We start from the raw sequence: 12,534 nt of genomic DNA on the forward strand, positions 1-12,534 counted from the left end.
GAAGGGAGGGAGCCTCGTCAGCTGCTCCTGCAGCAGGTAGTTTGGGAGAAGTGGCCAGGCTTGTTCTCTTCCAGTCAGTCATCAGACATTTCTTAATTACTGGTCCCTGTGCTAAGTTAAGGGTGGGGGGAGGCATCTAAAGGCACCACAAAACTTGAAGTGCTCTGTGCAGAGTAGGTGCAGACTACTGCTTCTTGGTCCTGAGGTCTGGGGATTTCAAAGGCTGTCTTATTCCATTTTGGTTTGTTTAATGAAAAGAATTTTTCAACTTGGAATGTCACACAATTGATGGGTTTTTCTGGACTTGAGATAGCTTTTGTATTTAGGAGAATTTTAGTTATTTATCTTCAAATAGTACATTTAGGAAACTGGGCCAGCCTGGGAAGACTTTATTTGGGCTGACATTTTTGTTTGTTTTTAAAGAAATCTCTAATTGACATGTATTCTGAAGTCCTGGATGTTTTTTCTGACTATGATGCCAGTTACAACACCAAAGATAAACCCAAGGGTTATTCATAGAATTCCTTTTCTTTCGTCTAATACTAGTATGCATCTTCCGTAATGATGTGTATTATTTTCTTGCAGTTGAAATATCAGAGAATCTTGGAACGTTTAGAGAAAGAGAACAAAGAACTCAGAAAACTAGTGTTGCAGAAAGACGACAAAGGCATCCATCACCGGAACCTCAAGGTACCACGGCCCCAGAACCTCAACGTCCACATGCATTTATTTTGGCCCTGCCACTTTGCCTGGTGCTTTGGGAACTTCCAAAGTTACCCAAGTTACCCAAGAAGGTAGTTGCACAGTTGGGCGAAGGTGATCTCTGCCAGGAAAGTGTTAATACTGTCTGTGGGTTTCAGTCCTTTGAAGAGTTGTACGCCGTCACTGGGGAGCGCTGCCTGAGTCAGTGTCAGTATTGAGTCTGTGATCACACCAGGACAGCTGGATGTCCTTTTGCCATTTTGTTTGCAGATTCTGTGGCCATGGTCCAGAGGTCCAGAACTTCTTTGTTCTTATAATCCTTCTTGTCTTCTGAACTAAGCCATCACTGGTCACTTGCTCAGTGTCAGAGCAGGGGCAGCTGGTGGAAGGGGATTGAGCCCGGCCCTGGACATAAAAAGAGAAAAGCCAAAGGGTCCCTGTTCTCACGAGGTTCCTCTTCTGAGAGGGAGAGACGATCCCTTGGAAGAGGCGGTGTGTGTCGGGAGGCTGGTGCATAGTAGGCACTTGTTGAGCACTTTTTCGTGTATTCACTTGCCTGGCCCTCTTCTTTCACTCTGCCTTGCTTCTCCCTGTTTCTGGAGTGCAGCCTCCTCTTCTTAGAAGATTTCTTTTCTGCAGTGCATTTGTAATAGGCCTCCTTGGCATCTCCTCCCTCGTACCTGGGGCTGCAGCGGAGACAGAAGGGAGCCGGCTGTGAACTGGGTGGGCTCCTCAGCCTGTGCCTGGCTCGGGCAGCTTCCTAGGCCTGTGCACTAACCCCAGACCATTCCGGTCTGTGTGAGCAGAGAGAGGGCCCCGGCCTGACGCTGCTCATGCGTCACGCTCACATTCACCAAGAACCTTGCTGGGCTGTTTGTTGTTTTATGAAATGGAGAGCAGTATATGGCACAATGAGTTAGTAATTTAATCCTCAGTGACATTTTTGTTTGTTTTTAAAGAAATCTCTGATTGACATGTATTCTGAAGTCCTGGATGTTCTTTCTGACTATGATGCCAGTTACAACACCCAAGATCATCTGCCTCGGGTGAGTAAAGGCAGCCAAAAATCTATTTGGGCCATTTTAATCACCCCAGTACTTTAACAGAGCTCTTTGCATGATGGCTGAATTAAATCAATTTATTGACACTTATTTACTATTTGAGATCTTCCAAATTAGGCTTTTTAATCATTGGATTAACTCAGTAAATGCATGTCATCTTTTGTAAAATCCCTCTCTCCACCAGGCCTGTTAGTAAAATGAGTTCCTTAGGTACAGTGTTCTTTTTCAATAGTAAAACAATGTCTGTCTTGAAACAACACTGAAAAGCCCCAGAATGCCTTGTTCTGCACCGGCTTGGTGAATTCTTTGTACAGATGGCTGAAGAATAGATTGGCTTTTACAGTCGTTGATCTGCGTATGCCTCACTTCTCTGGAGCACATTTATGGGGTAACTTAGGCTATTTGGAAGATAGACTGGGGGTTCATGTCCCGTGTGCCTGCCCTGCAGAGGCCTCTGAGGAGCCAGCATAGAGGGCCCAGCCCTCCAGGATCTCTTCTGTCCCTACTTGAGGCATATCTCACAAGCTTTGGGATTGGATTTCCCAGCTTGGAGTGATCTAAGGGATTAGGAGGATGGGCAGGGGTGCTGCCTAGAGGTGGGGCCTTTATAGCAACAAAAAGCAATGGTACATAGTGGACAAGGAGACAGAAAAGGCTTTCCATATAGCAGTGATGGGCTGTGTCCCTCTGGATGCGGTTCTGGGGATGGGAGAACTTGGGGTCCTGATGGTGCAACCTTCCCCCACCTCCCTGGAGCTTGAATAGAGGATCTGTGCTCAATGACCTGTGCTCATTCCAAATGCATCGTAGGAAGATTGGTTTCCACAAAAGGCAAATGGGAGGAGTTTCCAAAACTCACAGAGCTTAGTGTCAGTTCCTGGGAAGTTCACGTGGTCAGGGCCGCTGTCCCTCGGGGATGGTAGGGGGGGAGGCTGCCTCCCTCCTTCCGCTTCACATCATTGGTCCTCAGTGGTATAACTGGCATTGAGGGACAGATGTTTATCACTCTGAACAAACGGATTCCCGTGTCCATGGGTCTGGGATCTTGATTAGAAGTACTTTAGGTGTCCCTACTCCCACGTTATGTTTAAGGAGTGAGTTAAAACTTAACTGAGTGAAGTATGGCCTGATAAAATTAAAATTCCACCCTATTAAGAGCAAATTAAATGGAAAGAAGAGAGTTGATCTGAGTACTTTAAGAGATCCTTTCTTGAATCCTCCAGGATGTCTAACACCTGTGGTTTGTTACTGCCCTCTGAAGGCAGCTCTAGATCACCTCACTCTTAGGGGGCTGTCCTTGGGAGGGACTATGGCCAGACCAGCCTTCTGGTGTTGAGGCTCCACAAACTGATGTAGGCTGGTCCTCAGAGCAGACAGGCCATCCCAGGGACTGTCCTTGAAGCTCTTCCAGCTGAGCGGAGACTGCCTGAGCTTATGCGAGGATACCCAGGGCCACCTGTACCATTTCGCCCCCACGAGGCATCAGCAGAGGACTCGGGAAAGTTTGTTACGGTCATGGTGCCTGTTCTTGGAGACACACGCACTGTCAGTGTGTGTTGATGAGTAAAAACGTGATCTGTTCCTCCATCTGTACTTCAGAATTTGAATGCAGACTTCCCAGTGTCTTGAAACAGTTAGTGATACTGCTGGTTGTTCTGTGCCAGGTGGTGGTGGTGGGAGACCAGAGCGCCGGGAAGACCAGCGTCTTAGAGATGATTGCCCAAGCTCGGATATTCCCCCGTGGCTCTGGGGAGATGATGACTCGCTCTCCTGTCAAGGTAAGGCACGAGTTCAAGATGCGCCCAAGGAGCCTGGCTGCTCCCCCAGTGCCCAGGTTGGGTGGAAAATGGGAAATTTTGCCTGAAAGTGGAATTGAGAGGCCTTTTTAAACATCCGCATCTCAAAGAGCCAAGTTTTTGACCTGGTTTTTTTTTGGCAAAGGGTATCCCCCTGCAGGGATCTGGAATCTGTCAGCTCTTGTGAAGGCCTTCCCCTTGTCTTGGCATGCTAATCTCTCTTTAACATTCACATCAGCTTTGTTCCTGCAAAGCCAAAGAAATGAGATGTTCAGTGTAAAAGAGAACTGACCCGAAGGGACATACAAAGTGACAATTGGAAAGCTAGAGAGGTCACTCGGAAGCGTCAGCAGCGCCAAAGCTGGAACTTCTCCCATCTGCCCTTCCCCCTCTGGCAGGTCCTTGTGACCTCTCAGTTAAAGCCTTTTCACTGGTCCCCTTGCCTGCCTTCTCTGTCCTCTCCAGACCATGCTCCATGCTGCTGGCCCAGGGAGGGGATGGCTCTGACCATTCTCACTCCCAAGTGCAGGAAGCTTCAGGGCCTCCCTCCTGTCTTTCTGGTTACCACCTCTCCCATCACCTCACCCAGATCCCTGGAGCCACACTGGCCTCCCAGGGCCTTGTCCACCATATAGAACATTCCGTCTCTTGCTTTTGCCCTCCACATGTCTGCCTCTTGGAAACCCTTGAGGCTTCCCTCCAGCACGTCCCAACATGAGGCCTTTCCAGCCCCTCTTCCCCCACCAAGTGATTTGTGTTTGCCTGGTATGTGTCGTGTGTCTGCTTCTCCACGGACACATCATGTCCTCCAACTAGATGGTCAGCTTCTTAGGGGCAGGAACTAAGTCTGCCTGGCATAGAGTCGTGGGTGGTTGGTCCTAATTGGCCTGAAATGACCAGTAAATGATGCTGGAAGTCTAGCATGTGCTCTTCTTGCGATCAGTCACATATTTATTGAGTTATCACAACGTGGTGATCCCCCATTGAACCATGGGTGATGCAGACTTAGGACCTACACAGCCTCTTCCTTAAATAGTTTACAAAAGGTGCAGATTGAATCAGCTTGGGGAGCTCAGTCCACCCAGCTTGACCTCACCTCCTAGGGAATTGCCTTCAGGCACTGAGGAGGTAAGTGACTGGCCCAGGGTCACAGAGCTAGAATGTGTCAAGGGCAGGATTTGAGCCAAGAGCTTTTTGACTCCCAAGTCTGTCAGTGAGCACTGATTAAGCGCTGTGGGCCAGACATAGTGCCAGGTACTGGGGATGCAGAAAGGGCAGAAGACAGTCTGTGACATTGGGAAGCGCCCAGACAGCTGTCCACACAGGCCATAGACAGCACTGTGCTGTCTTAGCATGGGAGACACTCAGCAGGTGCCGGGTTGTGTGTTGTTAGTGATTTAGAATTTCAACTTTGTCTTAACTTCAGGTGACGCTCAGCGAAGGCCCTCACCACGTGGCCCTGTTTAAAGACAGTTCTCGGGAATTTGACCTGACCAAAGAGGAAGATGTAAGTGAGTGAACAAGGTCCGGTGTCTGTGATTGCCAAAGATCTCTGACTCGTGGCAAATCTGCTCAAACTCATTCAGCAAAACAATTACTCAAGTGTTAACTCTGACTACAACAAGAGTTGTGCCATGTGGCAGGATGGCGATGTCTGGTGCCGTGAGATGTTCCAAGCAGATGCGTCCTGCCCCTATCAGGGACATGTTGCCAAAGTGGAGGTTTTCTTACTCTTATTTTTTGTTTTTTTGGTCAAACAGCTTGCAGCTTTAAGACGAGAAATCGAGCTCCGAATGAGGAAAAGCGTAAAGGAAGGCTGTACTGTCAGCCCTGAGGTAAGAGGAGACTTGGGCCACCAGCCGCTGGGCTTCTGGGCTTGGTATGCTGAATAATTCCAGAGGGGTGCCGTGCTCTGCTGGGCTTGTGTCATCGGGACACTCGGCTGTTAAAAGGTTCAAAATGGCACTAGACGTGATCACGTTCTCAGGGGCAGTGGGCAGGGATGTTCACTGGCTCGGCCGTAACTGAGTCAAATAACTTAATTCTGGTGTCGTTGTGTAGACGATCTCTCTGAATGTCAAGGGGCCTGGACTGCAGAGGATGGTCCTGGTGGACTTACCCGGGGTCATTAATGTGAGTATACTTTAAGCATGTAGAAGAATTGTTCTGTGTTTACAGTATGGAAAAAATTAATCACATTTATAACCTCTTCTTCAAGACGGTGACATCGGGCATGGCTCCTGACACAAAAGAAACCATCTTCAGTATCAGCAAAGCCTACATGCAGAATCCCAATGCCATCATCCTCTGTATTCAAGGTAGATGGAGAGTCCTTCACAGCTGCTGGGAGGGGCATGGTGTCTGTCCCCTCTGTCCTTCCCCTTCAGCTCCGGCCCCAGCTTTCCTTTGAGAATACAGAACATGCCAGACACAATCATTCAGATTATCCCGTTTTCCTTGGGGCAGTCTTGGCTCTCATCCTTTGGGCTGTGCAGGGATCCTTGGGTGAGCTTGCCTTAGAATAGACACCGCAAGAGGCTTGAGGAAGGGGCTCTGGGGCCCCCAGGGTTTTCTGAACTAACCTGGCACTCAGGGTCACACATAATCCTATTGTCTTTTGGAAGTAACCAAAAAGATGTGGCCATAAAGGGCAGATCCCAGTTCCATTTGTTCATACCAGACTGGGTGGATAGACTTGCAGATCTGGAAGTTAACAGCTCCCACAGTGAATTTGAGAAAGAGAATGCCCTTCTTGGAAGGAGTCCTGGAAGTGATGTCCCCGTCTTCAGCACAGGAAGGCATCTCTTTTATTAGGAGATGAGAGGGGGCCACCCAGTCTTCCCCACTCCTGAGCTGAGGCTTTTCACTGCAGACTTTAGGCTTTTTCTTTTTATTGACTGATGTTGATGATTTTATCCCCCAGGAAAGACTGGCTGATGTAACCCAGAGGCGTGTGTATAAGGGCCTAGTGTGGAACGGGAGCCTGGTGAGGGTTCACTTTGCCTTTGTTTCTTGCAGATGGGTCTGTGGATGCTGAACGCAGCATTGTTACGGACCTGGTCAGTCAGATGGACCCTCATGGCAGAAGGACGATATTTGTGCTGACCAAAGTCGACCTGGCAGAGAAGAACGTGGCCAGCCCCAGCAGGGTAAGGACTGGCCACAGGCTGCCAACCTCAGCCATTCCCTGGGGGTGATGAGAGGGAGGAAGCAGGTGTTCTTCAGACTGAGTGTGAGGGAGGCTAAGCAAGGCCCCCTGTGATGAGGGTCACTGCACCTCTGGGATAAGCAAGAGCCATTGTGCAGCTTGGCTCTCTCATTGAACGGGTTTGAAAGCCAGACTTCCAGGGCCTTGTTCCTTAACTGGAGGATATGGTAGATGTGGATGTGCTTTTACATCCCCAGGCTCTCGTTATCCAGAATTGCACACAGTGCATGTAGGTCCCAGGTGTAGGATACCTTCTGAAAGCAGCAGCTGCCTCCTGTCCCCCACCTCTCAAGTGCTGCTCTCCTAAAGGACTGGGCCCCAAGGGTAGGAAGCATGGGCTGTGGTCGAGTCCGTAGAGTATTACCGATGCAGTGTCTCCTGGGAAACCTCCTTGCCGTCCTGCCCACTGGGAAAAGTCTGGCCTCCGAACCACGCTCTAGGTTCAGAGCTGTGACACGCTGGGACATGGGCCTTCATGACCCCGGAGCACGGGGATTCCTAAGTGGTCAGTCATAGCGATGACCCACATTCATTTCACAGCAACCCAAAGACGAAAGTGGTTTGTGCACAAACTCAACAGTGTTTAGGCCCAACAGCCAAATCCAGGCTTCCTCTGGTTCCGTGTCAGATGTCCCGGCCGTCCTCCCACCAGGCCTGGTACCGAGATGTGGTCTGTTATCCCCACTTCATAGCTGCATGCATTGAGGCTGAACAGACCCTGGCTGCTGTATTTAGAACTGCAAGGGCTCAGTCAGCACAGGTCTAAGCCTTTCGTCTTACACAGCGTGGGAGTGACCCTGGTGTGGACCCAAGGCTTCTCCTTCCAAATGCATTCCCCTCCAATCACTCAGGCAGTCAGAAAGCATTAAGTAAGCCCCTACTGTGTTCCAGTCACTCAAGCCTTTGGCCTGGCCATCCATGGCGGGTTACAGTGAGCCTGGGTTTTCTGACTCCTCGTCTGACGTCCTTTCCATTGGACCACGGACCGATTCATATGTATTGGCATCTTTTATTTTTACATCTGCTTCATTTCCCCATCTTTATAATAAAGGAATAAATTAGGGAGAGAAATTCAGCAAAACTAACCAAACGTCCTCCCAGTTCCACGTCATGAGCCGTGCTTCCCACCCGCGGCACATTTCTGTAACGTGCCTGTGCCTCACCTTGGCCTCCAAGAGAAAATAGGAGACGTTTTTGACTTTGACACCATCAAATGAGTGACTAACACCTGGCTCTCTTGGGGGTGCTAGCTCTGCCAGGCAGAAATCAAGGCCGAAGGAGCTGGGTGAATACCCAGGTGTCCAGAGCTCACAGTGGGCACGAGGGAGCGGGACAGAAGCCACACACCCCAGGGGTCCCTCTGCTGAGAGGGCCTTGGGGCGTCGATGCGTCGGCTCTCCCGGCTGGGGCCTGGCCTTCCTGGCCTCATGCCTCCTCCTGCCCTTTGTTACATATGGTCAGCTTTCTGAACTTGTTTTTGCCATGTGTTTGTTTCAATAGATTCAGCAAATAATTGAAGGAAAACTTTTCCCAATGAAAGCTCTGGGTTACTTTGCTGTTGTCACTGGAAAAGGTATGCACTGAGTAGCTGGTTGGGTTTGCTTTGGATTTTGACTGTTCATTAAAGATCGTGTCACTGTTCTTCCCCTGCAGGAAACAGCTCTGAAAGTATTGAGGCCATCAGGGATTATGAAGAGGAGTTCTTCCAGAATTCCAAGCTCTTAAAGTAGGTGGATTGCTTAGCTCTTCAGGAACTTCATGAGGCTTCAATGGCATTTTTTACACATGAGGGTGTTATTTTAAACCTTAGTTTTCCCAATGTTTGTTAAAACCTCTGGTTTTCACAGTGATTTTCTAGTTTTCCCGAATAGAGATGTGTTTGTTAGGAGAGTGAATACTCAGCTGCCCTTTGAAAGAAAAGAGTTGACGTGTGAGTCTGTGAGTCTGAGCATGGCCAGGCGACCTGAGGGAAGAAGCACTTTGCCCTCTGTTCATAGATGTGGCCAAGGTTGTGAGTAGCCACAGCTGGTCTGTTAGCAGAGAAGGGCAGAGAGGACATGGCCAGGAGATGGAGAGGAAGCCCGAGGCCACTGGGTGGGCCTCCCTTCTCTCGGGGGGGCCAGGGGCTCACAGGACATCTGAGCTCTGTTGGTATTACTGGTGTTGGGAGTCCTTGAGCTATGGTGATGACAGATCCTTTGGAAATGGGGCAGGAGTGCTGTTTGTGTGTGCCTGAGTCACTGATCAAGTGTGGGGCAGGATAGGGGTGAGGTCACACCACCCAAGTGGTTACTGACTGTTCTATGGGCCCCGGGACCCAGGGCCAGCATGTGGCTGTCTTGGGCTAATGCCTCCCTGAGCCTGGGCTCTACGGTGTCCTCAGACCACAGTTGATCCCCGCACTCTGCTGGCCCAGGACTCAACAAGCATCTGCACTATTCCCTCTCGAGAGTTGGGGTTCCTCTCCCCTGTGGTGCCTTTGCAGAGTCTCCTCTCCCCCTCTGTGGGCAGAGATTTCCCTTGGGAGGAGGGGGGTGGGATAGGGAGGACTTGAATTCAAATCCACCCATTCTCCTTTCTGTCTCTGAGTCTGTGACCAGTGCCCACCTCCTCACCCATCCTCCATTTCCTTATCTGTAGCAGTGTTCTTTACTTCTAGATCTGTCCCTGTGCTTGTGGACACCTTCGGAGCCCTGGGGTGACCATCTGGTCTGGTCATTTGACAAGTCCTATCAGTTCTGCCGCCACACCGGCTCTCACTTCCCCCTCTCCCCTCATCAGGGCCTATCCCCTCTCTCCCATACTATGGTGCCAGTCTCCACTTGGCCTCCTTGCCTCCAGCCTCTCCCTGTCCAATCTCATGACCTGGTCCCTCCCTGCTCAGAGAACTCCAGTGACCATGGCCTTTAGGATAACATGGAACCGCTTGTCCCCTTCTTGCGCTCGATGGGCCTACTCGTCCTTGCCTGGAACACTCCCATCTTCTGCCCCTGCCTGGAGCCCTTCCCATGCTCGCCAGTTCATGCACGTCTTCTCTCTGCCTGTGAAGTGGAAGCTGCTCGGGGCCCTTCTGGGCTGTTTGCTATCTTCGTGTGTCCTTGGCACAGAGGGGCCCAGCAGATGCTTGTCAACGGAGCGATTGATCATTGCTTCCTCCTGCTTGGTTGCCATGCTGGTGCCTCTGAACGGAGACGTGCCGGGCAGGGAGTTTATTTCTCCTTGTTTTGGATTCCACCTCCCACAGATTTCTAATCATCTGTGTTATAATTCTGCCTGTATTATCGTTACTCGATAGAGTGGGTAGTCTGGTGAGTGTTTGAATGAGTGTGTGTGTGCATGTGCATGAGTGTGTGGAGACAGAGACCGAAGGTCGTTCCCACAGCTCCCTGCTTCTTTCCCAGCTTCCTTTGAGCCTCAGCTGAAAATGCATTTGAATCTGCCTGACTTCGGGCAGTCTCCTTCCCATCTCCTTTGTGTCTTGTGCTTCTCCTACAGGACCAGTATGTTGAAGGCCCATCAAGTGACGACCAGGAACCTCAGCCTTGCGGTGTCCGACTGTTTTTGGAAGATGGTCCGTGAGTCTGTGGAGCAGCAAGCTGACTCTTTCAAAGGTGAGCTGGGCTCGGAACAAGCACAAGTCCGCCCGGGGTGCATTTGGCGCAGGCTCCTTCCACACTTGTAAGTGTGTGTGTGTGTGTGTGCGCGCGCGCGCGCGCGCGCGTGTGAACCTTTAGCAAACATGAGCAAAATGTGGTGAGTTCTAGAGGTCCTGCTTCCTTTTGTCCCAGGGAAACAAAGGCGGTGCTCAGTGATAAAGGCCTGGGAGGAGACCTGGTCTCATTTTCTCGTAAGCAAATTTAGGTTGAATTGTGTTTCCCTTCATCACTCCCTGACTAACAGCGGGAACAGAGAGGGAAGGGCAGATGTCATTGCCCAGTGTGGTTAGCCAGGAAGAAGAACCAGAGATCTCGGCTCAAGAAGGCAGCTCCAGCCTCGGAGCCATGGCTGGACCGCAGCTCCAAGAGGGGGACAGGATGGTCATGGGGGCATCCAGTCATGTGGCAGATTGAAAATAGACGCAGACTATGGTGGGGTAGCAAGAGGAGGTAGAGGGGGATCCCCCTTCCGCCCTCCACCTTCTCCCCCCAACAGCCTCCTCCCAGTAGATCTAGAAAATGCACCAGACTGAGGCCTGAGAAGGAAATTCAAGAAGAAATCCTAGTGAGTCAGTTTTTCAGCCTAGGTTGGCAGAGCGAGTTTGTGGACTCTGGGTACAGCCCGCACAGGGAGAAGCTGATCCCAGCACAAGAAGTGGTCTTCAACTCTGCCCAGAAGGGCCCGACCTTGTGCTGGGGGCAGGAGCCAGTTCTAGGGCACAGATTGAGGGCTGGCTGGGCAGGCGACCAGCACCTAGAGGTGGTGGAGCCTTGGCTATGGACTGAGCAAGGAATGAGGTCATAGGCAGCTGAAGCTGCGTGTCCCCACCCCCAGCAGCAGAGCAGAGTCTCAGGTCCAGCCTGTAGTGCAGCCTAGAGTCCGCAGCAGAGGAAGTGGGGCAGGAATCCTACAGTCTTAGGGAGCCTGCACCTCTGTGCCTCTGGACCGTCAGAGCTTCCCAGCTGCCTGAGAGGAGCCGAGTCCAGCAGCGTCTGTTGGAACTCCAGCTGGGCTGCCCACAGGAGTGTTGCTCACGCTCGCCTAGGTTGGAACCCGAAGAGTGTGGATGAGGAGGGTGGCAGTCAGGCGTTGTCCTGGATCAGACCACTCTGGGAGCACTGAAAGATGATGCAGAAGGGACAGGAGGGCTGAAAGGCACGGGTGCTCTTGATTTCCCCAAAGGGCAGCCGGTAGATTCTAGGACAGGGAGGCTTTGGGTTCCCAGCAGCATCCCAGGACACGTTATTAAATGGACAGCGAACAAGAAGGTCTGTGTTGGGCCACACTGACCCCGTTTCCTTTTCTGGAGTTTGTCATTTACTTGGACTTTAGCAGGGCCTTTGACAAAGGCCGGTGCTGGTGTTGTGGGGGCAAAGCAGAGGGATGCAGGCAGGACAGTAGTGGAGTGTGGTGGCTTCAGCACTAGGCCGACGGTTGGATCTGGAGAGCTGCCATTAATGGTTGGTTCTTCCTCTGGAAGGAGGTCGACAGGGGTCTGTGCTTGGCCCTGAGCTGCTTAATGCTTGTCTGTTGGTAACTTGGATACAGGCCCAGATGGTTTGCTCATCACTAAAGTTTACAGGGGACACCCACAGGAGGAGGAGCTAACACACTAATGAACAATCAGGATCCCGAAGGGTCTGGTGTGTGGCTGAATTTGATAGGATAAAATTGAGGAGGCATATGTGTAAAATCTTAGACTTGGGCTCAAGAGATTGGCTTCACAAGAAGAGCGGGGAGGGGAGACGTGCAGAGACAGTGTTGTGTCTGGAAGGATCGAGGGGTTTGGGTGGGCTGCACACACTCACATCTAGAGCATTCTACTGCCTCCCCTTTGGCACCTCCCAGGCCCTCGACAGTTTAGTCTCAGAGTTCCAGGGACTCGTTGGCCACACCGCATGTGGGTGTCAGCGGCTGTGCCTGAGCCCGTGGGGAACTGATGTCAGTTCTCGGCCCAGGGACCGCAGCTCGCATGCCCTGCACATGGGCTCACAGCCCAGCTGCTTCCTTCTCATCTCCTCACTGACCAGCTCTCAGACGCTCTGTGCTCAGTAGTTTGCAGACTCTGTTCTTTTCCCTGCTTTGAAATTAGGATGTTTGTTCTTCCCCT

General features: G+C 51.2%; 1 protein-coding gene across 4 annotated transcripts in view; it reads left to right on the plus strand.

Moving 5' to 3' along the window:
* OPA1 (OPA1 mitochondrial dynamin like GTPase) overlaps positions 1 to 12,534 on the plus strand; it is an 82,203-nt gene that overhangs the window by 30,224 nt on the left and 39,445 nt on the right. For all 4 annotated transcript variants that reach the window (XM_036757959.1, XM_036757961.1, XM_036757958.1 and 1 more), the window contains 11 exons: positions 586 to 690; positions 1,662 to 1,748; positions 3,428 to 3,541; positions 4,986 to 5,066; positions 5,320 to 5,394; positions 5,621 to 5,692; positions 5,778 to 5,877; positions 6,578 to 6,708; positions 8,268 to 8,340; positions 8,421 to 8,493; positions 10,263 to 10,378. In XM_036757959.1, coding sequence (XP_036613854.1) covers positions 586 to 690; positions 1,662 to 1,748; positions 3,428 to 3,541; positions 4,986 to 5,066; positions 5,320 to 5,394; positions 5,621 to 5,692; positions 5,778 to 5,877; positions 6,578 to 6,708; positions 8,268 to 8,340; positions 8,421 to 8,493; positions 10,263 to 10,378 — 1,027 coding nt within the window. The remainder of the gene's footprint in view (positions 1 to 585; positions 691 to 1,661; positions 1,749 to 3,427; positions 3,542 to 4,985; positions 5,067 to 5,319; positions 5,395 to 5,620; positions 5,693 to 5,777; positions 5,878 to 6,577; positions 6,709 to 8,267; positions 8,341 to 8,420; positions 8,494 to 10,262; positions 10,379 to 12,534) is intronic.

Source organism: Trichosurus vulpecula, chromosome 4 (assembly GCF_011100635.1).
Source record: "Trichosurus vulpecula isolate mTriVul1 chromosome 4, mTriVul1.pri, whole genome shotgun sequence".
In the NCBI taxonomy this organism is placed as follows: domain Eukaryota; kingdom Metazoa; phylum Chordata; class Mammalia; order Diprotodontia; family Phalangeridae; genus Trichosurus; species Trichosurus vulpecula.